The sequence below is a fragment of the Pristiophorus japonicus genome, chromosome 4 (genome assembly GCF_044704955.1).
Source record: "Pristiophorus japonicus isolate sPriJap1 chromosome 4, sPriJap1.hap1, whole genome shotgun sequence".
NCBI classification, from domain to species: domain Eukaryota; kingdom Metazoa; phylum Chordata; class Chondrichthyes; family Pristiophoridae; genus Pristiophorus; species Pristiophorus japonicus.
The window spans coordinates 13,259,831-13,285,395 of record NC_091980.1 but is presented as its reverse complement, the minus strand read 5'-3'; the positions used below and the strand labels follow the sequence as shown (position 1 = coordinate 13,285,395).

The window sequence follows — 25,565 nt, the reverse complement described above, 5'->3', positions numbered from 1 at the left end:
CTTTCAGTATTTTAAATGCGTAAACCCGTCTATCTTCTCTTCTAAAGTGCGAAGAAATGCATTTATCAAAACCGTTAGTCAAAACTTAATGCCAAAGCCTAAAAACATCCTAGTCACCCTCCAAACTCGTTCAAAATCAGGTATGATATTTTGACCAATAACTGCAGGCCATACTCCAGAATACACGCTATAGTTATTTGTTCAATTTCAGTATACATTTTCGTAACTTGAAAATCCAGTATTTTTCAGTTACTTCTGTATTTTCAATTTGCCAAAAGACAACCGCTTTCCTATTGAATATAAGCCTTCAGTGTATAATCTACAATCACTCCCATATCTTAAATAAACACTTTTTCAGCCAATGCCAGTGCAGATTTTTTCTTGTTTTAAACATGTTTGCTGATACCAGATCATATAACTATGAGCTTACATTTATCGACATTAAAATGCAGATTTCATACCTCAAATTAAATGTTCAACTCTCCTAATATAGACTGGGTTCGTAATAGTGTAAAGGGCAGGGTAGGGGAAGAATTTCTGAAGTGTGTTCAGGAAAAAATTCTTGATCAGTATGCAATATGTTTCTGGAGGGTGGAGACATTGCTGGATCTGGTTCTGGTGAATGAGATGGGTCAAGTGGAGCAAGTGTCAGTAGATGAACATTTAGCCAACAGTGGTCTTCATATACGGATTAGATTAGCTATGGAAAAGGGCAGGGCGCAATCTAGAGTTACATTGTTTAACTGGGAGAAGGTCAATTTTAGTGGGATGAGAACGGATCAGGCCCGTATAAACTGGAATCAAAAATTGCCAGACACAACTGTAGTGGAACAATGGGCTGCCATTAAAGAGGAAATATTTCAGGTACAGTTGAGGTACATTCCCACTAGGAGGAAAGGCAGGGCAACTAAAGCCTGGTCTCCCTGGATGATGAAAGAGAAACAGAATAAGATAAAGCAGAAAAGCTGAGTGTACAACAGATGTCATGTTGCAGATATGTCTGATAATTAGGCTATATATAGAAACATAAGAAGAGAAGTGGAAATTAAATTAACAGGGGCAAAGAGAGGGTATGAGAATAGAATGGCAACCAACATAACAGTTAATCCAAGAGTTTTACATTGGCATATAAACAGTAAATGGCTGGTAAAATGAGATGTGGGCCCGATTATGCTTGACAAATCTTCTAGAATTTTTTGAGGATGTAACTAGTAGAATGGATAAGGGAGAACCAGTGGATGTGATATATTTGGACTTTCAAAAGGCTTTTGACAAAGTCCCACACAAGAGATTAATGTGAAAAACTAAGGCACATGGGAATGGGAGTAATGTATTGACGTGGATAGAGAACTGGTGGCAGACAGGAAGCCAAGAGTGAGAATAAATGGTTCCTTTTCAGAATGGCTGGCAGTGACAAGTGGGGTACCACAAGGTTCAGTGCTGGGACCCCAGTTATTACCAATATATATTAATGATTTAGTCGAAGGACTTGAATGTAATATCTCCAAGTTTGCAGATGGCACTAAGCTAGGTGGCAGTGTGAGCTGTGAGGATGATGCGAAGAGGCTGCAGGGTGACTTGGACAGATTAGATGAGTGGGCAAATGCATAGCAGATGCAGTATAATGTGGATAAGTGTGAGCATATCCACTTTGGTGGCAAAAACAGGAAGGCAGATAATTAACTGAATGGTGACAGATTAGTAAAAGAGGAGGTGAAACGAGACCTGGGTGTCATGGTATACCAGTCATTGAAAGTATGCATATAGGTACAGCAGGCAGTAAAGAAAGCAAATGGCATGTTGGCCTTCATAGCAAGAGGATTTGAGTAAAGGAGCAGAATGTTCTTGTTGCCGTTGTATAAGGCCTTCGTGAGACCATACCTTGAGTATTGTGTGCAGTTTTCATCCCCTAATCTGAGGAAGGACATTCTTGCTATTGAGGGAGTGCAGCGAAGGTTCACCAGACTGATTCCCGGGATGGCAGGACTGACATATGAAGAAAGACTGGATCGACTAGGCTTATATTCACTGGAATTAGAAGAAAGAGAGGGGATCTTATAGAAGCATATAACATTCTGACAGATTTGGACAGGTTAGATGCAGGAATAATGTTCCCAATGTTGGGGACGTCCAGAACCAGGGATCACAGTCTAACATAAGGGATAAGCCATATAGGACCGAGATGAGGAGAAACGTTTTCACCCAGAGAATTGTGAGCCTATGGAATTCTCTACCACAGAAAGTTGTTGAGTCCAGTTCGTTGCACTTATTCAAAAGGGAGTTAGATGTGGCTCTTATGGCTAAAGAAATCAAGATGTATGGAGAGAAGGCGGGAGTGGTGTACTGAAGTTGCATGGTCAGCCATGATCATATTGAATGGTGGTGCAGGTTCGACAGGCCGAATGTTCTACTCCTGCACCTATTTTCTATGTTTCTATTAGGGACCAGAAAGGACCCATGCATGAAGGCAGAAGGCATGGCTGGTGTACTAAACGAGTACTTTGCATCTGTCTTCAACAAGGAAGAGGATGCTGCCATGGACATAATGAAGGCGAAAGTAGTGCAGATATTTGATAGGATATAATTTGAAAAGAAACGAGGTAATAGAAATGCTGGCTGCACTTACAGGACCGGATGGGATGCATCCTAGGATTCTGAGGATATTGAAGGCGGAATTTATGGAGGTGCTGGCCATAATATTCAAATCCTAAGGTGCCAGAGGACTAAATAATTGCAAATGATACGCTGCTGTTCAAAAAATATGTAAAGGTAAATCCAGCAACTACAGGCCAGTCAGTTTAACCTCAGTAGTGTGGAAGCTGTTAGAAACAGTAATCAGGAACAAAATTAACAATCACTTTGATAGGTGTGGATTAATGAAGGAAAGCCAGCACGGATTTGTTAAAGGCAAATCGTGCTTATCCAAAGTGATCGAGCTGTTTAATGAGGTAACGTAGAGGTTGATGTGGGTAATACAGTTGATGTAGTGTGTATGGATTTCCAAAAGGTGATTGACAGAGTGCCAGCAAAGTTGAAGCCCATGGAATAAAACGTACAGTGGCAGCATGGATACGGAATTGGCTAAGTGATAGGAAATGGAGAGTAGTGGTGAAAGGTTATTTTTCAGACTGGAGCAAGGTATACCGTGGTGTTTTCCAGGAGTCTGTTGTAAGACCAATGCTTTTCTTGATATATATTAATGACTTGGATGTGGGTTTATAGGGTGCAATTTCAAAAGTTGCAGATGAAACAAAACTTGGAGGTATAGTTAACAGTGAGGGGGAGAGAGATAGACTTCACAAAAACATAGGCAGGCTGGTGAAATGGGCAGACACATGCTGCTGAAATGTAACGCAGAAAAGTGTGAATTGATACATTTTGTTAGAAAGAATGAGAAGAGGACATAGAAACGAAATGGTACAATCGTTCAAGGTGGTGGTGGTGGTGGTGGGGGGGGGGGGGGGGGGGGGTTTGCAGGAACAGAGATACCTGGTGGTATATATGCCCAAATCGTTGAAGGTGACAGGGCAGGTTGCGAAAGCAATTAAAAGGCTTATGGGACACTGGACTTCATAACTTAAGGTATAGAGTTAAAACGTGTGGAAATTATAATGAACCTCGATAAAACATTGGTTCGGCTACAACTGGAGTACTGTGTCAAATTCTGGGCACCACAGTTTAGGAAGGATGTGAAGGCCTTAGAGAAGGCGCAGAAAATATTTACGAGAATGATTTCAGGAATGCGGGACTTCAGTTAGTTTGATAGACTGGAGAAGCTGGAGTTGCTGTCCTTGGAACAGAGAATATTGATCGGGAATTTTATAGAGGTGTTCAAAATCATGAGCGGTCTGGACAGAGTAGATGGAGGTAAACTGTTTCTATTGGCAGAATGATTGAGAGCCAGAAGATAGAAATAACTTTTTTACGCAGCGAGTGGTTAAATCGGGAATTCGCTGCTTGAAAGAGTGGTGGAAGCAGACTCAATCTTATCCTTCAATCGGGAATGGGATAAGTATCTGCAGGAAAAATAATGCAGGGCTGCGGAGAAAGGGCAGGGGAGAGGGACTAACTGAGAGATGGCACGGGCTCGACGGGCTGAAAGACATTCTTCTGTGCTGTAATCATTCTATCAATAACTTTCTGTAAATAATCATGTTTCTTTCACCTCATTATCTGCATACAAACACATTTGTGTCACTGGGAAAAGTAAGAACAGGACTACATACTCTCCATATCATTTACAAACATTGTTAAAATAGAGATCCAAGAAAAGATCCTTGACTATCATGTCAAGAAATAGTAACCCCCCGATCAATGTCTTATGGCACTAACCCAATCACATTCCATCCATGTCGTCATCATCATAATGTGCCATCTATTCCATGGGTCTTAACCTCCCTCCTTCACCAGTATCACTTTTGGATTGTTGTCACTTGTGCATTGAAGATCTAAGTAAACTACATCTATTGATGTAAACTAGTTCAGTTACCTCGCAAATAGTTGCATTATATTGCTAAAGCGCAGCCTTCCATTTCTAAAACCTATTTCAGGATACCTGTGCTCCGTAGCTATCATTGGGAGCATCCTGCAAATGGTTTTCAAATGCTTACTCACTTTGGACGTTAGGTGGACTGTTGTGTTATTAATAGTATAGTGCTTTCCTTCTTTTTTAAATATTGAAACTGCATTATTTATCCTTAAGTCCCTATGTGCTGTGTTTATCGAACTTGAAAAAGTATTAATAGATCTCAATGAATATTTATTTGTGACCATGTTGTGGTAATTCAGCCAAAACTGCAATCTCCTGTTCCAATTGTCCACTTTGATGTTAGTTATGCAAATGTTGGACGATTAAATCGATTAAAATTCAGATCCAGGAGAGAATGTTGGCACATTGCTTCAGCACATTGCGCTTCTGGCTCTGGTGCATGGTGTTTAATTCCATCCAGATTACTTATAATCTAACTTGCAGCTGTCAATAGCCAGATACTATAGGTACTAATCACGAACTGTATCTTTAGAGTACGATGGTGTGTGAGGGGATGACTGAAGTTGGATTGTCTTCTCACCTGCAATCTCGCCAAGAACAGTGGGATTAATTTATCATGCGTTTACACATCTAGACAGAGCGCCATTCACCCTTATCGAAATATTCCTTAGAAGAGATCTGACATGCCCACCGATTCCCTGATGACGCCAAGAAGATTCGAAATAAATTGTGAAATAATGAAGTGACTTACAGTCAGTTTTGACTGCAATTTGTGTAAAGCACAACAAGCCCATCTGGTCAATTTAGGTTGATCTGAAACTCAGAAAGCTCCTGATATTAATTCGTTGGAACAATCGCGATGAGACCATGGAATCAAGGAAGTAAGCAACTCGTACCTGCTTGGAACACCTGTACTGCTGTCAAGGAAAGTGTTCTGTACTTGCATGGTTACATGTTTTCACAGAGTTCCTTGCAAGATAGTTACAATGTAAAAGTTTAGAGAGTTTGGGACAACGTCAACATTTCCTATACATTTAAATAAACTCCATTTGGTTTAGAAAATGCAAACAGTATCATACTGGGTTCTAGCACACTGATTAAACCTGGGTTGACAATGATTGCAGTTACATATAATCAAAAATAAATTGAAACACATCCTAGGAATTAACACTATATAGCAATGTGGGCGGCATGTTTAGTAGAAGTAGAAATAGTGCAGAGAACTGAGAATGTTGCCTTTAAGATATTACTTCCATTCTATTCATTTGAATGTGCTGGCTTTTCCTAAATTTATCTGTGCACCCTAAACGTCTTCATATTTTAGAAATGCCTCACCTCATTGTTTACAGTGTTGCTGTAATTTTCAGAATTCATCATGCCTGGGGTTTTTTTCCCGATAGATTCATTCCGGACATAGTTCTTGCCTGTAGATGACTTGCATGTGTTGGGGTCCATGAAGTCTCTCTTTTTTGTTTGCAATGTTGAACATGACTCGTAGCGGAAACTGTGAGAAAGTGGATCACCCCCGAATACCTCAACATAGTTCGGTGGTATCTGAAGATTTCTACTGGCCTTTTGAATTCCATTCAGAGAATTTCTTTTTTCAAGGCAGCGACAAACACCCAGGGAATAGTGCTGGCTTCCCAAACAAATTCTTCTATTATGAACCTTAACAGCCAGGATAATCAAAATCACCAGGAAAAGGAGAGAAATTACCCCTAAGGCGATGACCAAGGAAAGGCTCATAACAGGATTAAATCCAGGGTGTTCATTTAAGCCACTAATGTTTGATAACATTTCAGTATTGCTTCCAACCACAGATAAGATGATAATCACTGTGGCAGAAAGGGATGGCGTTCCATTGTCTTTTACTACAATCACCAATCTTTGCTTAGTGGCATCGCTATTCACAATACGACGAATAGTCCAAATCTCTCCCGTTTCTGATGAAATAGTAAAAAGATTATGATGGGTGGCCTGAAAAATCTGATAAGAAAGACGAGCATTCTGACCGGCGTCAGCATCAGTGGCCGATACCTTGGCGACCAAGTAGCCTGGTTCGGCAAGCCTGGAGATTGTCTCTGTTGCTGTTGACCCATACTCGGGTAATGGGCGCACGATCACTGGAACATTGTCATTTTGATCAAGGATAAAAATATCAACTGAAACATTACTGGCGAGTGGTGGGGCTCCAGAGTCATGGACCTGAACTTGGATCTGAAAATGTTTCAATTGCTCGTAGTCAAAAGATCTCTGAGCAAATAAGGCACCACTCTCTGAGTTTATAGCGACATAACTGGCCACTGACGCGCCCTGAATTTGAGTCTCCAGGATACAGTAGTTCAGTTGAGCGTTGTGTCTTACATCTGTATCAATGGCTGTCACTGCTCATATGGAAGCCCCAATAACATTGTTCTCCATCACGTTTGCTGTGTATAAATGCTGCGTAAACTTTGGAACGTTGTCATTTATATCCGATACCTCTACGCGAATGATTTTCTTGGATGTGAGAGGAGGGCTCCTGCATCAGTGCATGTTATAGTAACGTCATACATGGAGGTATGTTCCCGATCTAGAAAATGCTGAATCAACAGTCTATAATAGTTCTTCAAAGATGAATCTAGTTTAAAGGGCAGTGAATTTGATATCTGACATTGTACCTGGCCGTTTTGTCCCGAATCTTTGTCTGCTGCACTGAACAGAGCCACTACAGTCCCAAGCGGAGCATTTTCTGCAACTGTACTTGATAAATTCCTGAACATCACCTCAGGTGCGTTATCATTCACGTCAATAATGTCCAACAACACGTCACAGTGCTCCGGTACTGCGCCTGTACCCTTGTCCATAGCTTGTATATTAATCTCAAAGGCACTGCTTTCTTCATAATCCAAATTCCCTTTCACCCTGACATCACCAGTTTTGGAATCCACGTCAAAGAGCTCACGAGCTCTCGCCGAAATATCGCTACTGAGCGAGTACATTATCTCCCCATTGGGCCCATCGTCCAAGTCAGTGGCGTTTAATGTGATTACCAGTGTTCCAGTGGGTGCGGTTTCCAACAGGCTGACCCTGTAACCCGACTGGGGGAACACAGGCGCGTTGTCGTTAACATCCTTTACTATGATTGGAAGCTGAGCAGTGCCTGATCTTACAGGAACCCCACCGTCCTTGGTTATTAGCGTTAGCCTGTGCTGGATTCCGTTTCTCGATCCAACGATTTTTGCAACACTAATACTGGTATCCTTCTTTCTCCACGACGCATCTGTATATCGCCTATAAAATAATCGTTCGGAAGGAGATGGTAGGTTTGTACTGAGTTGGTTCCAATGTCGGGATCGTGCGCGGACTCGAGGGGGAAGCGCGCTCCCGGCGCAGCAAGCTCTAAAATTTCAAGGCGGAACTCGTCCTTTGGAAAACTGGGAGCATTGTCATTCACATCGAGAATCTCCACTTCAACCTGGTACAGATTGAGGGGATTTTCAACTACAACATCCAAGGTTAACACACAAGAGTGGCTCGGCCCGCAAAGATTTTCTCTGTCTATTTTTTCCTTAACAAACAAAATTCCATTGTCTAAATTTACGTCCACATACTGTTTCCTGGAGCCGGGCACAATCCGCAAACTGCGAGCCAGGAGCTGCTTTACATCTAAACCCAAATCGGCGGCGAGATTCCCAACAAAGGCGCCCAGTTGCAGCTCTTCAGGAATCGAATAACGAATCTGCCCAGAAACTGGATTCGATAAGGAGAACACGCAGAACAATAGTTGGCATTTCAGCAAACAATATATTTTAAATCTCATTTCCAGCGTAAAACATCCCAATTTGCTCAGTACGAGACCGCACAATTCATGATCCTGGAGCAGATATTTGGAGAAGCTTGTAAAAAAAATCAGTTTGCTACGATATACCAAATACCTGAATTTTTTGCGAATCATTCGGATGATTTCATTTAAAGCTTCTCAGTTTGTTTAAAATTGCCAGTGGTTTCGGGAAGAAAACCTACGGAGCTGTTCGCTATCCAATGTTACACTGCGTCTGATCTTACGTGATGGCGCCTGAGGAGTGAAGGGGGCAGGCGGATCACCAATTACATCTCAGCTTCTGATTGGTGAGCAGAGGCACGTTGAAAATCAACCAATCAGAATACCGTTCATTTCTGAAAGCTGGATAGTCTGAAATCAGCGCAGAATAGTTACATTTATTGTTGCACAATGAAAAATTGAATTGAGCTTTTCTTTCATTCTGTATGTCTCTGTCAGTTGTGAATACTTAACTCTAGAATTGATGTACAAGGAATATCTTGAAGATTAGTTATGTAGAATCTGCATGCAAAAAAGTAAAACTTAAGTTCGGAAATACCAGCATAACTTATTGGGCACATCAATTCAATTGCATTTAGAATTCATGTATGATTATTCCTTCATTGCGGCAGAATTTCCGACGTCAGGGGGTACGAAGTTTCTATGGACCCGGGAAGGCAACAAAAAAGCCGGTTTTCAGCGTGCAATGCGCTTGTGCCGAAAACCGGCTTTTCCGATCTGTCAAGCTGGAGCTTGACAGCTCGTAGCCAGCGAGGACATTTGTACTGGCAAGATTGGACTATTTACCCATATCTTGCCCAGCAAATATCCTCAAAAATTTTGCGTTTTAAAAGCAGGCGCATAGCCGACTTTTACAGGCGCAAGTTTTTTTTAGAGCACATAAAAACAATTGTAAAATAAAATTATAAGCACATAGTTTATTGTTAAAAACCCTCCCCACTATGGTAAGTTTATTTTTAACCATATATCTACTTTTTTTTAATCGGGAAAATATTTTATTTTTATAAGACATAATAATTTTAATTTTAATTAATTTTAAATATTTGTGGTCTGCTTTTTTATTATCTATTATTTTGTGTTATTTCTTTTGTGCCCATTAAAAGCATTGAGAACTCATAGTTACGCGAGTGTCAGTGCTGTTAATGGGAACCAGTGAAATACTTACCTGATTGGCTGAGCAGTCACACGTGACTGCACCTTCTGCGTCGGGACCTTCTTCAGGGAAGCCTGCTTCACAATGCGGGAGTAGAAGGCTTCCCCATCAGAAATCAGGGTGTCTCCTAGATCACCAGGTAAATTCGTAAAAAATATCCAGTGAGGAGGCAATTGCCCGCGGGAAGACCCCCAGAGGAATTTCTGGGCCAATGTTTTCCAACCACAACCAGCGGTTGGTTCCTACTGAAGGAAGACAAAAATTTTTCTGCTCCTCCCATAAAGATCACTCGCACTATTAAGAAATTTTATATTGATCAGCATCTCTTCCAGATGGAAATCCAATTCGATCCACGGTAGCATAGTGGACAAGTAATCCAGAGACCTCTACTAATGATCCAGAGATATGTGTTCAAATCCCACCATAGCAGTTGGGGAATTTTACTTCAGTTAACTAAAAAATCGGCAATAAAAATCTAGCATCATGAATGGTGAGCATGAAACTACCAGTTTGTCATAAAAACCTATCTGTTTCACTAATGTACTTTCGGGAAGGAAATCTGACAACCTTACCCGTCCGGTCTATATGTGACTCCAGACTCATAGCAATGCTTTATGAAATGGCTTTGCAAACCATTCAGTTTTATATACAGATACTGTAGTGTCGTGGTTATATTACTGGACTAGTAATCCTGGTGCCTGAGCTAATAATTCAGAAAACATAAGTTCATATCCCACAAGTTTTACGATTCTATGATAACCTGAAATAAAAAAAACATTGCAGAGCTACGGATAAAGTGCAACGATTGGGATTAGCTGAAGTGCTCCTGCAGAGAGCTGGCACGGGCTGGTCGGGCTTAATGGCTTCCTACAGTGTTGTAACGATTCTATTTTATGATTCTAAATCTTACTAGTGTGTTCTTGACTTATAATAAACTCTATTCTCTGTGGCACACAACAATTAACCTGCGAAAAAAGTGTTTTCTAATCTCTAACGTTGCTTGGACATTGAACCATGTTTGCTTAACTTCCCTATATTTACATTCAGTTCGAAGTTAAGTAGTTTGTTATTTTCAATGTTGTCTGTAGTTTTCAATATTTGAAAGGCTTGCATGCATAAACCCCTCTGTCTTCTTCTCTGAACCACAAAGGAATGCAGTTTTTTAAATCGTAGTCAAAACTTAATGCCAGAAGCCTAAAATCATTCTGGTTACCCTTCAAACTCTTTCAAACGCAGGTATAATATTTTTGACCAAAAACTGCACGCCAAACTCCAGAAATGGCCTTAAAATTATTTATACAATTTTAGAATAAACTGACGTGAGTTGAAAATCCAAATCTTTTCAATTACTTCTCCATTCTCAATTTGCTACATTGCAACCTCTTTCATATTGACGAGATGCATTCAGTGCATTCCCAATTCTTCAAAAAACCTTTTAGGCATATTCCAGTGGAGAATTTGTTCTTGTCGCACACATGCTTGGTGATGTCTGATCATATATATAAATATATATATATATATGAGCTTTCAATTTTCGTCATTAAAATGCATATCTCATACCTCTAATTAATTTTTTTCATTGGTAATAGTCGTTAAGTAAATAATCATGTTTCGTTCACCTCACTGCCTGAATACACACACCTTTTAGTCACTGTGAAAAGTCCTAAAACGACTACAAATTTACTTAAGATTTGCAAACATTATTAAAAGTAGAGGTCCAAGAAAGTATCCTTGAAGAATATGCCTGGAAACCACCTACTTCTGTCTTCTGGCACTAAGCCAATTCTCATCCCAACTGGATAATGTGCCATGGACTGTGAAATGCTCCAGCAGTCTCGCTTTGGACTATTGTCAAATTTCCATTGATAATCTAAGTGAATTACATCTACTGATTTAATCTAGCTTGGTTACATCTCAAAGAATTCCATTATATTGGTAAGGTGCAGCCTTTCGTTTATAAAACTTTATTAGGATACCTATGCTCCATGTCCGTCATTTGGAGCATTCTGCAAATGGTTCTCAAACGTTTTCTCGCTTTGGACATTAGGTAAACTGTTGATTTATTACCAGTAAGTGCTTTACTTATTTTTAAGCATTGAAATTGCTTTAGTTATCCTTAGGACCCTAGGTACTGCAATTATAGAACTCGGAAAAATATTAATTGGTCTCAATGAATGTTTAATTTTGTTCACATTTTGATCTAATTGTGGTATTTCAGCCAAGCCTACATTATCCTGTTCTAATTGCCCACTTTGATTTTCGCTGCGGAAACGTTGGATTGTAGTTTCAAAGTTTTCTTATTAAAATTCAAATCAAGGTAAGGAGTTTGGCACACTGTCTTAGCACATTGTCCTTTTTCCTTTCGGTCATAGGCTTCAATTCCACTCAGACTAATTGGATAAAATTATCACCCCTCTTTTTGCTGTCAATGGATGCAAAATTAAAGCACATGGTATTGGGAGTAATGTACTGTCGTGGACAGAGAACTGGTTGGCAGACAGGAAGCAGAGAGTCGGGATAAACGGGTCTTTTTCAGAATGGCAGGCAGTGACTAGTGGGGTGCCGCAGGGCTCAGTGCTGGGTCCCCGGCTATTTACAATATACATTAATGATTTAGATGAAGGAATTGAGTGTAATATCTCCAAGTTTGCAGATGACACTAATCTGGGTGGCGGTGTGAGCTGTGAGGAGGACGCTAAGAGGTAGCAGGGTGACTTGGACAGGTTAGGTGAGAGGGCAAACGCATGACAGATGCAGTATAATGTGGATAAATGTGAGGTTATCCACTTTGGTGGCAAAAACATGAAGGCAGAATATTATCTCAATGGTGGCAGATTAGGAAAAGGGGTGGTGCAACGAGACCTGGGTGTCATGGTACATCAGTCATTGAAAGTTGGCATGCAGGTAAAGCAGGCAATGAAGAAGACAAATGGTATGTTGGCCTTAATAGCTAGGTATTTGAGTATAGGAGCAGGGAGATCTTACTGCAGTTGTACAGGGCCTTGGTGAGGCCACACCTGGAATATTGTGTTCAGTTTTGGTCTCCTAATCTGAGGAAGGACGTTCTTGCTATTGAGGGAGTGCAGCAAAGTTTCACTGGACTGAATCCCGGGATGGCAGGACTGACATATGAGGAGAGACTGGATCGATTGGGCCCGTATTCATTGGAGTTTAGAAGGATGAGAGGGGATCTCATAGAATATAAAAAATTTCTGATGGGACTGGACAGATTAGATGCAGGAAGAATGTTCCCGATGTTGGGGAAGTCCAGAACCACGGGACATAGTCTAAGGAAAAGGGGTAAGCCATTTAGGACTGAGATGAGTTGAAACTTCTTCACTCAGAGAGTTGTTAACATGTGGAATTCACTACCGCAGAGAGTTGTTGATGCCAGTTCATTGGATATTCAAGAGAGAGTTAGATATGGCCCTTACGGCTAAAGGGGTCAAGGGGTATGGAGAGAAAGCAGGAAATGGGTACTGAGGTGAACGATCAGCCATGATCTTATTGAATGGTGTTGCAGGCTCGAAGGGCCGAATGGTCTACTCCTGCACCTATTTTCTATGTTTCTATGTTTCTATATACAGGCACCAATCTCCTACCATATTTATAGAGCACAATGGGGTGAGAGGGAATGACTGGAATTGGACGGTGGTCTCACCTGTAGTCTCTCCAGGAACAGGGAGACTTTTCCCACGTGCTTATGCATCTGGACAGAACTCCATTCACTCATATCTAAATATTAGTTAGAATAGATCGGAAACTGATTCCCTGTTGACAATAATAAGATTCAATATGAATATTTTCAAAATATTGAATAGATCTAAAATCAATTTTTCTGTAAGTTATATGAAGCCCAACAATACAAGATGACTTGATCAATTTAGGACGATTTAAAACTCAGAAACCTCCTGATATTAATTACTTGGAACTATCACGCTCAGGCCATGGCATCAAGGAAGTAACCAACTGATATACAATAACTTGCTGGAACTCCTATTCTACTGTCAAGGAACGTGTTCTGTACTTACACGGTTACATGCTTGCACAGAATTCCTTGCAAGATAGCTAAAATGTAAATGTTTATATAGTGTGGGACAATTTCAACACTTCCGATACATTTAAATACACTTCATTTGAACATCAGAACATAAGAACTAGGAGCAGGGGTAGGCCATACTGCCCCTCGAGCCTGCTCCACCATTAAATATGATCATGGCTGATCTGATCTTGGCCTCAACTCCACTTTCCTGCCTCTTTCCGCTTGAATCCCTTATGGTTCAAGAATCTGCCTATCTCACCCTTGAATATGTTAAATGATCCAGCATACACAGCTCGTTGGTTAGAGAATTCCAAAAATTCTGACCTCTGAGAGAAGAAATTCCTCCTCATTTCTGTCTTAAATATACTACCCCTTATTCTAAAACTATGCCTCTAGTTCCAGATTCCCCACCAGGGAAACATTCTCTCAGCATCTACCTTGTGTCAAGCCCCCTCAGAATCTTATATTTGTCAATAAGATCACCTGTCATTCTTCTCAGCTGCAATGTGTACGGGACCAATCTGCTCAAAGGTTCCTCATAATTCAAACACTGCATCCCAGGAATCAACCTAGTGAACCTTTTCTGCACTGCCTCCAATGCAAGTATATCCCTCCTTAAATAAGAAGATCAAAATTGCAATGAAGACCAACATTCCATTTGCCTTCTTAATTATATGCTGTACCTGCTTATTAACTTTTCGTGTTTCATTTACGATGACACCCAGATTCCTCTGTACTGCAAGATTCTGTATTTTATCTCCAGTTAAATAATATTTTGCTTTTCTATTCTTCCCACCAAAGTGGATAAACTCATATTTCCCACATTATACTGCATCTGCCAATTTTTTGCTCACTCACTGAACCTATCTACATCCCTTTTCAGACTCTTTGTGTCCTCCCCACAGCATGCTTTCCCACCTATCTTTGTATCATCAGCAAATGTACTACAATGCACTCGTTCCCTTCACTCAAGTCATTAATTTAGATTGTAATTTTTTGAGCCCCAGCATTGAACCCTGGAACACCACATTAGTTAGAGTTTGCCATCCTGAAAAAAAACACTTATCCCGATTCGCTGTTTTCTGTTCCTCTAGCCATGCTAATATATTACCTACAATCTCCATAAGCTCTTATCTTGTGTAGTAGCCTTCTATGTGGCACCTTATCGAATGCCTTTTGGAAATGCAAATAATTACATCTACTTGTTCCCCTGTATCCACCCTGATCAGGTTCAGAACGCTAACAGTATCAAATGGGGTTCCAGCACACTTGCTAAACCTGGGTTGACAATACATTGAAGTTACATATAATGACAAAGAAACATGAACATATTCTTGATGGCAACACTATATATCACGTTGACTAGAAATAGAAATAGTGCAGAAAACTGAGAATGATGACTTAAAGATAATATTTGTATCCAATTCATTTGACTGGGCTGGCTTTTCCTATACTTATATGTACAGCCAAATCAAACCTGTGAGGGTCTTTTTTCCATTTTAGAAGCGTCTCACCTCATTGCTTACAATGCTGCTGTAATTTTCAGAATTCATAATTCCTGGGTTTTCCTTCCCGATACATTCATTCCGGACATAATTCTTGCGTATAGATGACCTACACGTGTTGTGGGTCATGAAGTCTCTCTTTGTTGACTGCAATGTTGAACATGACTCGTAGCGGAAACTCTGAGAAAGTGGATCACCACCGAATACCTCAACATAGTTCGGTGGTATCTGAAGATTTCTATTGGCCTTCTGACGTCCATTCAGAGAATTTCCTGTTTCAAAGCAGCAACAAACACCCAGTGAATAGTGCTGGCCTCCCAAAGCATTTCTGCTTTTAAGAACCTTAACAGCCAGGATAATCAATATCACCAGAAAAATGAGAGAAATTGCCCCTAACGCGATGACCAAGGAAAGGTTCATGTCAGGATTAAATCCAGGGTATTCAGATAAACCACGTACGTTAGAAAACAATTTACTATCACTCCCCACCACAGATAAGATGATTGTGACAGTGGCAGAAAGGGATGGTGTTCCATTGTCTCTTACCACAATCACCAATCTTTGCTTAGAGGCATCTTTATTCGTAATATGACGGATAGTCCAAATTTCTCCAGTGTCTGGTGAAATAGTAAAAAGGTTATGATGAGTTGCCTGAAAAATCTGATAAGAAAGACGAGCATTCTGACCGGCGTCTGCATCAGTGGCCGACACCTTGACAAGCAAGTAGCCTGGTTCTGCAAGCCTCAATATTGTCTCTGTTGCTGTGGATCCATACTCGGATAATGGGCGCACAATCACTGGAACATTGTCATTCTGATCAAGGATAACAACATCCACTGAAACATTACTGGCTAGTGGCGAGACTCCAGCGTCCTGGACATGAACTTGGATCCGAAAGTTTTTCAATTGCTCGTAATCAAAAGATCTCTGAGCAAATAAGGCACCACTCTCTGAGTTTATAGCGACATAACTGTTTACTGAAGCGTCCTGAACTTCAGTCTCTAGGATAGAATATTTCAATTTAGCGTTCTGACCGACATCTGGGTCAAAGGCTGCCACGGAGAATATGGATGCCCCAATAACGTTGTTCTCCATTACGTTTGCTGTGTATAGAGGCTGTGTAAACCTTGGTGCGTTGTCATTTATATCCGAAACCTCTACCCGAATGGTTTTCCTGGATGTGAGAGGAGGGTTTCCTGCATCCCGGCATGTTATAGTCACGTCATATCTGGAGGTAATTTCGCGATCCATCAGGTGCTGAAGCAGCAGTCTATAATAGTTCTTCGAAGATGAATCTAGTTTAAATGGCAGTTTGTTTGATATAAGACATTGTACCTGTCCGTTTTGTCCCGAATCTTTGTCTGCTGTGTTGAACAGAGCCACTATCGTCCCAAGCGGAGCATCTTCTGAAACGATACTTGATAAAGACGTCAAAGTCACCTCAGGTGCGTTATCATTCACATCAATAATGTCCACCAAAACATCACAATGCTCAGGCACTGCGTCAGGGGCCTCGTCCACTGCTTGTATGTTAATCTCAAATGTACTGCTTTCTTCGTAGTTCAAATTCCCTTTCACTCTAATTTCGCCAGTTTTGGAATCAATTTCAAACAGTTCGCGGACTTCAGCGGAACTATGGCTGCTGAGCGAGTACATTACCTCCCCATTGGGACCATCGTCCAAGTCAGTGGCGTTTAATGAGATTATCAGGGTTCCTTTGGGTGCAGTTTCCAACACGCTGACTCTATAAACAGACTGGGGAAAAACGGGCGAGTTGTCGTTGGCATCCTTTACTGTGATTGTTATCTGAGCAATGCCCGATCTTACAGGGACCCCGCCGTCCTGGGCTATTAGTGTCAGCCTGTGGGTGGATTCCGTTTCTCTATCCAAAAATCTATGCAACACCAATACTGGCAACTTTCCTTTCGCACTACGCATTTTTACATCGAGAATAAAATAATCGTTCGGGAGGAGCTGGTAGTTTTGTACTGAGTTGGTTCCAATGTCCGGATCATGCGCGGCCTCGAGGGGGAAGCGCGCTCCCGGCGGAGCAAGCTCCGAGATTTCAAGGCGGAACTCGTTCTTTGGAAAACTGGGAGCATTGTCATTTACATCGAGAATCTCTACTTCAACATGGTAGAGATTGAGGGGATTTTCAAGCACAGCATCCAAGGTTAACACACAAACGAGTCTCGGGCCGCATATCTGTTCTCTGTCAATTTTATCCTTGAGAAACAAAATTCCTTTGTCTAAATTTATGTCCACGTACTGTTTCCTGGAGCCGGGGACAATCCGCAAACTGCGAGCCGAGAGCTGCTTTATATCTAAACCCAAATCGGCGGCGAGATTCCCAACAGAGGCGCCCAGTTGCAGCTCTTCAGGAATCGAATAACGAATCTGCCCAGAAACTGCATTCCAGGTGGAGAACATACAGAACAATAGTTGGCATTTCAGCAACAAATATATTTTAAATCTCATTTCCAGCGTAACGCATCCCAATTTTTTTCAATACGAGACCGCACCATTCATTATCCTTTTAACAGTTATTTGGATTATTTTTTAAGTCGAAGAACTACGATGTACTAAATACTTGCACCTTTTGTGAATCGCTCGAATTTTTTCATTAAAATCTTCTCATTTCGCCAAAAATTGGCAGTGGATTCGTGAACTATACGAACGGAGCTGCTCGCTTTCCAATGTTACACTGCGTCTGATCTTACGTGATGGTGGCTGGGTAGTGAAGGGGGCTGGCCGGATCACCAATCACATCTCAGCTTCTGATTGGCGAACAGAGGCACATTGAAATTTAACCAATCAGAATTCTCTTCATTTCTTAAAGCAGGACGGTCTGAAGCCAGCGCAACTATTTATATTTATAGTTGCACAACTAAAAATGAAAATACACTTTATTTTACTATTGTGGACATTTCTATCTGTTGCGAGAACATAGCTCAAATTCAACTTCAAGGAATATGTGATAGAACAGCTATCAAACATCTGCGAGAAGATATTAAAGCACATATCGTTGGTCACATTCATTCAATTGCATTCCTATTCTGAGTGATTATTCAATCACACTTTTCCAAACCCTACCACCTGTTAATTCCTACTTAAGGAGGAATAAATTATTTCCTAGTCCTCCCATAAACACTATCAGTCGGTACTATTAAGATTACTTCTGCTCTTGTCGCTTCCAAACGGATATACATTCAGACAACTTATAATGCTGTTTTTTGACCTCAAATCAACACTTTTCTCTCCGCCACCCATCCACGAACTTGTGAAACAAATGTCTTTTTCTAATCTTGCTCGAATCTTGATAATTTTATCCTTACATACACTAGTCTTAAACTCGGGTCCAACTTAAGTAGTTTGTTACCTTAAGTTTAGCTTATAGCTCTCAATATTTTAAAGGCTCGCATAAATTCCGCCTCAATCTTCATTTCCAAACCAAAATAAATGCAGTTCCCTAAGTCTTTCATCAAACCTTAATCTCAGAATTTGTAAAATCACCACCGTCACCCTTCAAGCCTTTTTAATTCAGGTGAAATCTTTTAGAGGTAGCGTGACCATTACTGCAGGCCATACTTCAGATCAGGTAATAAGGTTAATTTGTACAATGTCAGAATAACATATTACGCCTTGTAAACCAATATCTTCCAGGTATTTCTGGATTCTCGATTTCCCTTATTCCTCAATTCTTTTACACTGACTAGATGTGTTCAGGTTAGGATCAATGATCCCTCCCGTATTTATGTTTTTCTTGCTTAGAGTGTTAGCTGTGGATCAATGGGTCGCACTCGTCTCTCTGAGTCAGATGGTTGTGGATTCAAGTCCCACTCTAGAGATTTGAGCACAAAAGTTTAAGATAACAATCCAGTGCAGTGGTGAGGCAGTACTGCACTGTCGGTGGTACCGTCTTTCCGATGAGACATTAAACCACGGCCTGTCTGCTCTCTCAAGTGAATGTAAAAGATCCCATGGCACTATTTTGAAGAAGAGCAGCGCACGTCTCCCCAGTGTCCTGGACAATAATTATCCCTGAATCAACATGACAAAAACAGATTATCTGGTTATTATCACGTTGCTGTTTGTGGGAGCTTAATGTGTGGAAATGGGCTGCACTGATTCCTACATTACAACAGAAACTATATTCCAAAAATACTTAATGTGCTCTAAAGCACTTTGAGTCATTTGGTTGTCGTAAAAGGCGCAATATGAATCCAAGTTTTCTTTTTATTGTTGTAGATTGGCTTACTGATTCAGCTCAAACATGTATTATCTTACTTTGTTGCACACCTTTCATACTTCAAACCCATTTTTAAATTTAGTGCACGTCTGATGGAAAATAATCAAGTTTCTTTCAACTCACGACCTGCCCACATATTTTTGTGTCACTGGGAACATTGTTAACACTACTATATCTTGGCCTCGTGATTTACACACATTGTGTACAGTGGAGATCGAAGAAAATATCCTTGTACAATATAACTGCAATCAGTTAGCACCGACCTCTGTCTTCTGGTACTAAGCCAATTTTCATTGAATCTAGAATATGTGCAACTTATTCCGCGAGACTTAATCTCTGCAACCAATCTCACTTCTGGTCTGTTGTCAAACCTTGTTGACTGCTGAAAATCTAAATACAATACATCTACTGGTTTATCTTAATTTAGTTACATCTCAAATAATTCCGTTGTATTTGTAAAGTGCAGATTATCATTTCTAAAACCTTCTTGTATACCTGGGATTCCCAGTTCTCAGCTGTAGGAGCCTACAAAAGGTTCTCATGTATTTTACAACATTGGACGTTAAGGCAACTGGTGTGTTATTACCAGCGCCACGCTTTACTTTTTTGAATTGCAAAACTGAATATATTGTTGTTATTTCCCTAAGTGCTCTGATTATAGTTGCTGTCTCGAACTCTGAAAAATATTAACAGGTCTCAATGAATATTTCATTGTGATAAATTAGGGTGGTTCAGCTAAACCTCCACTCTCCTTGTGTAATTGCGCAATTTGATGTTATTTATTCGATCTTCCAGTCAACTTGTGCTGCATAACATTCAAATCCTGGAGATAACGTTGGCACATTGCATTAGCACACTGTCCTTTTGACTTTGGTCACGGGCTTGAATTGATCCCAGACTAATTGGATGGAATCACCATGTCTATTTGCTGTCAGGGGCCAGATATTACAGAAAAGTTCATTCTTATCGATCTAATCATAGCCAGAAAATCACCTGCAATGGATTCCTGCATCATTACCTCTGGTGTCTCCCAAGGATTTATCCTTGACCACTCCTGTTTCTCATCTATATGCTGCCTCTTTGCGACATCATCTGAAAACATGACATCAGCTTCGACATGTGTGCTAAGGACACCCAGCTTTACCTCATCACCACTTCTCTCGACCCCTCCTTGGTCTCTATTTGTCAGACTGCTTATCCGACATCCAGTACTGGAAGAGCAGAAATTTTATCCAATTAAATATTGGGCAGATCGTAGCCATTGTCTTTGGTCCCCACCAGAAACTGCATTCCCTAGCCATCGAGTCCATCCCTCTCCCTAGCATCTGTCTGAGGCTGAAACAAACTGTTCACAACTTAGGTGTCATATTCGACCCTGAAATGAGTTTCCGGCCACATATTCATGGCATAACTAAAACGCCTATTTCGACCTCTGTAACATTGTCTGTCTCTGCCCCTGCCTCAGCTCATCTGCTGCTGAAACCCTTATCCCTATCTTTGTTACCTCTAGACTTGACTACTCCAAAGCACATCTGGCTGGCCTTCCACGTTCTACCCTATATAAACTTGAGGTCATCCAAAACCCGGCAGCCCATGTCCTAACTCGCACCGTGCTGCTCTCCCATTACCCTTGTGCTCGCTGTCCTAAACTGGCTCCCAGTTAAGCAATGCCTCGATATCAAATTCTCATCCTAATTTACAAATCCCTCCATGGCCTCGCCCCTTCCTATCTCTGTAATCTCCTTCAGCCTCACAACCCCCCCGAGATATCTGCATTCCTCACATTCTGCCCTCTTGGGCATCGTTTAGTATAACTGCTCAGCCATTGGTGGCCGTGCCTTCAGCTGCCTGGGCCTTAAGCTCTGGAACTCTCGTCCTAAACCTCTTCGCCACTCTACGTCTCTTTCATCCTTTAAGATGCTTCTTAAGCATTATTTCTTTGACCAAGCTTTTGATCATCTGCCGTAATTTCTTCTTCTGCGTCTCGGTATCAAATTTATTTGTTCTGTCCTATAACATTCCTTTGTAGCACCTTGGGACGTTTTACTACATTAAAGGCGCTATATAAATACAAGTTGTTGTTGTATTCTTTTTGATCGCTAGCTTTCTGGGGAACTGATTGGAGTTGTACTGTGTTCTCCTGTGTACTCTCTGCAGAAGCACCGACATTTTTCCACGTGTTTATGCATGTGTAGAGAACTCCATTCAATATTTCTAAACTCCAGTTAGAAGAGATTAGAAGAAGCCGCCGATTCTCTGCTGATAGTAAAACGATTCAAAATGTATATTGTTTTGAAATTGACGTGACACTGTGGTTTATCAGTAATGTCTGTGAAGTCCGATGATACAAGTCTACCTGATCAATGTAGCGCGCTCTGGAATCAGCTCACCCACCGATATTCCGTGTTGTATTGTTAGATTTCAGTTGTCGCAAATCAAAACTGCTGCTAATCTCAAACAAAATAGTGCTTAAGTTCGTTCATAGCGGTCTTTCAGTACAGTTCCTTGCTGGGCTCTTGTGGCCCCACAGGCAAAACTGTCCCCTTTTCTCCGATGGTGTGCTATCGCACGCGGTTGGCGCATATTTCAACCTTGTATTTTGCACGTTTTGGTATTTGTACATTGAAATTGCATTGAATTGCATAAAAGTTACAAAAACGGCAACAGGCCGTTCGGCCCAATCAATCCCTGTTGAATAAGGCGTGGTCTCACGCCACTGCGGCTTGATAGCGGCGGCATAGCAACTGCAATAGGTATCCACCCAACATAATTACGCATCTTCTTTACTGTTAGCCAAAGGTAGGCTGTTCCTTATGCTCTCTGCTGTCTTCAAAATTGAACCATATGTTAGCCATATGTCATTGAGCAATGTATATGTGTGTAAACACCCAAACCGAGCTCAGCCTTCCTTGAAAGGACAAAAATATGGAACTGACATTACATCTACTAGCTACTCATCACTATAAGTTGGCGACTGTTACGGCTGCACACTTGCTGCTCCATCTCGCGGTGCTACACTTGAGCTGGCAATGCAGGATTGTCCTATTAATTAGACCCATCCCACCCATTGACAGCCAACAAAAAGTAATGAACTAAAATAAAGTAAAACAGTTAAAGTTTTCAAATTTCCCTCTTATCACCACCACTAACATAAACTGTTCAGGATACTCTTACTCAAGCTGATATTTACGAATTCTCCCACATTAATTATGGATACTTTATCGCACCTTATCGTTGATCGAGTTCGGCGTGAGCCCAGCTCGAGTAGGATCAGTAATTCGGTGGCAGCAGGAAATCGATCCGAACTTATTCATTCTCTGAGATATGGTTTATGTTTCGATTTTATGCTTAGCGACTTTATGATGTCATTGCACGGAATATTGCACGTACTCTGTGTGGAGTGGAGGAGGAAGGAGGGGATTGTAGAGGATTGTATTACTAATCTAAAAAGCTGCAAATACGAGCTGCACAAGAAACTTAGCGCATTATGAAACACTGCCTGGAGGCTGGATAGGGCATGGTAACTAATCTTGTGACGGTATGTTTTGCTGGCTACCTGTGGGCCCAAACCAAACCCGTGAGTTGTTCATTACCAGTACCTCACCTCGCTATTTACAGTACTCCTATTGTTTGTAGCCTTCGTTTTTACTGGGGCTTCTTCCTTCCCCGTTGCTTCGCCGTTGAAGTAATTCTTCTCCGAGGATGAAGGGCACAGTTCGGGAAACAGCACTTCCCTCTTGGTCGAATTTAAAGTTGAGCACGTCTCGTAGCGGAAACTTTGGGAAAGTGGATCTCCTCCAAATACTTCAACGTAGTTGGGAGGTATCTGAATGTTTCGGCTGGCTTTTTGAATCCCATTCAGCGAATTCCTTGCTTGAAAGCAGCAGCACATCTCTACAAAACAACTGCGATCGTCAAAACCATGTCGACGCTTATGGACCTTGACAGCCAGTGTAATTAAAACCACGAGAAAAATTGTTGATATTATCCCTAAAGATACCACTAAGTAAAGACTTATGTCAGCACTTAACCCAGGCTCATCAGACAAAGTACTTGCATCAGATAACATTTCTGTACCGCCTCCCACGGCTGATAAGACGATAGTCACAGTGGCGGATAGCGATGGTGTTCCATTATCCTTGACCAAGATCAACAACTTTTGTTTTCTGCCATCTCTGTTCACCATACGGCGGGTTGTCCAGATTTCGCCAGTGTCGGTTGAAATAGTAAAAAGGCCGGGGTCCGTAGCTTGCCGAATCTGATAGGAAAGCTGCGCGTTACGGCCAGTGTCCGCGTCGGTGGCCGAGACCTTAGCAACCAGGTACCCGGGTTCAGCGAAGCGGGACACCGTCTCCATTACCACTGAGCCAAATTCGGGCAGTGGGTGCACAATCACCGGGGCATTGTCATTCTGATCAAGGACAATAACATCCACCGAAACTTTGCTAGTGAGTGGTGGGACTCCAGCGTCCTGTGCCTGAACTTGGATCTGAAAGCTTTTAAGTTGCTCGTAGTCAAAAGATCGCTGAGAAAATATGACACCGCTCTCTGAGTTAATATATACATAAGAGGACGCTGGTGGGCCCTGCATCTGAGTCACCAGGATAGAGTAGGATAGTCGAGCATTCTGGTTTAAATCTGGATCGAAGGCTGTCATTTGGAAAATAAAGGTCCCGATAATATTGTTCTCCATCACGTAAGCGGTATACGAAGGCTGCATAAAGCGGGGAGAGTTGTCATTGATATCGGAAATCTCCACTAGGATTGTTTTGTTGGATGTTAACGTAGGTTTTCCTGCGTCCCTACATGTGACAGTAACGTCGTACTTGGAGACATTTTCACGGTCCAGCAGCCGTTGTGTAAGCAGTCTATAATAGCTCTTTAAAGATAAGTCTAGCTTGAAGGGAAGGGTATTTGCTATTTCACATTGCACTTGTCCATTTTCTCCAGAATCTTTGTCCGCTGCGCTGATCAGGGCAACTACCGTGCCGGGTGGAACATCTTCACTAACTGGGCTAGACAAAGAAGTCAGAGTCACTTCAGGGGCGTTATCATTCACGTCAATAATATCCACCACAACATCACAAAAGATGGGGATTGCCAAAACACCCTTGTCGACTGCTTGCACGTAAATGGCGAATACATTGCTTTCTTCATAGTCCAGAGGTCTTTCAACTACGATTTCACCAGTTTTCGGATCCACACTAAACAGCTGAGGCACTCTAGCCGCTGTCCGGCTACTGAAGGAGTATTCTATTTCTCCGTTGGAACCAGTATCCAAATCAGTAGCATTTAACATGATTACCAGAGTTCCTTTAGGTGCACTTTCTAACAGGGTGACCCTATAAACCGATTGGGGGAAAACGGGCGCATTGTCGTTTGCATCCTGCACCACCACTGTGATCTGAGCAGTACTTGACCTTTCCGGAGATCCGCCGTCCTTGGCAATTAGCACTAACCTATGGACTGATTGCTTTTCTCTATCCAGGGACCTTTCCAAGATCAGAACTGGAAACACCCTCACTCCACTGCGCGTCTCTACATCCAGAGTAAAATAATCGTTCGGGAGGAGCTGGTAGGTTTGTACGGAGTTGATTCCGACGTCCGGATCGTGCGCGGACTCGAGGGGGAAGCGCGCTCCCGTCGCAGCAAGCTCTGAGATTACAAGGCGGAACTGGCTCTTTGGAAATCTGGGAGCATTGTCATTTACATCGAGAATTTCCACTTCAACGTGGTACAGATTGAGGGGTTTTTGAATCACAGCCTCCAAGGATAGCACGCAAGTGAGGCTCGGCCCGCAGAGCTCTTCCCTGTCTATTTTATCCTTCACAAAGAAAATTCCATTGTCTAAATTTACCTCCAAATACTGTTTCCTGGACCCGGGCACAATCTGTAGACTGCGAGCCGAGAGCTGCTGTACATCTAAACCCAAATCGGCGGCGATATTCCCAACAAAGGCGCCCAGTTCCAGCTCTTCAGGAATCGAATAACGAATCTGCCCAGAAACTAGATTCCATGATGAAAATATGTAGAACAATAGTTGGCATTTTGGCAGCCAAATTATTTTATATCGCATTTCCACACCGAATCATCCCAATGGTTTCAGGAAAAGAGCGGTCCGTTCAGAATTCCTATAACAGTTATTTAGATATCGTTTCTTAATTTGAAGGACGTATTCTGCAACAGTACCTGTACTTGTTTCGAAAATCGCTGAGATTATTTCATTTTAAATCGTCTCATTTCGCCTAAAATTGCCGGCGAAAAATTACGCAGCAGCTCGCCATTCAGTCTTACACTGGTCTGA

The 25,565-nt window shown here is 41.6% G+C and overlaps 2 protein-coding genes and 1 pseudogene across 2 annotated transcripts in view; all 3 read right to left on the bottom strand.

Moving 5' to 3' along the window:
* LOC139262843 (protocadherin-10-like) overlaps positions 1–17,732 on the bottom strand; it is a 43,003-nt gene extending 25,271 nt beyond the window's left edge. The window contains exon 1 of the mRNA XM_070878023.1: positions 15,022–17,732. Coding sequence (XP_070734124.1) covers positions 15,022–17,490 — 2,469 coding nt within the window. The 5' untranslated portion in view covers positions 17,491–17,732. The remainder of the gene's footprint in view (positions 1–15,021) is intronic.
* Positions 5,810–8,291, bottom strand: LOC139261920 (protocadherin-10 pseudogene; annotated as a pseudogene).
* Positions 17,733–22,850: 5,118 nt separating the features above from the next.
* On the bottom strand, positions 22,851–25,340 carry LOC139262426 (protocadherin-10-like; the record flags this gene model as incomplete). The annotated part of the gene is made up of 1 exon (XM_070877620.1): positions 22,851–25,340. A coding segment is annotated over one exon (2,490 nt), but the record flags the coding sequence as incomplete, so codon positions are not given.
* Between the last annotated feature and the right edge of the window lie 225 nt (positions 25,341–25,565).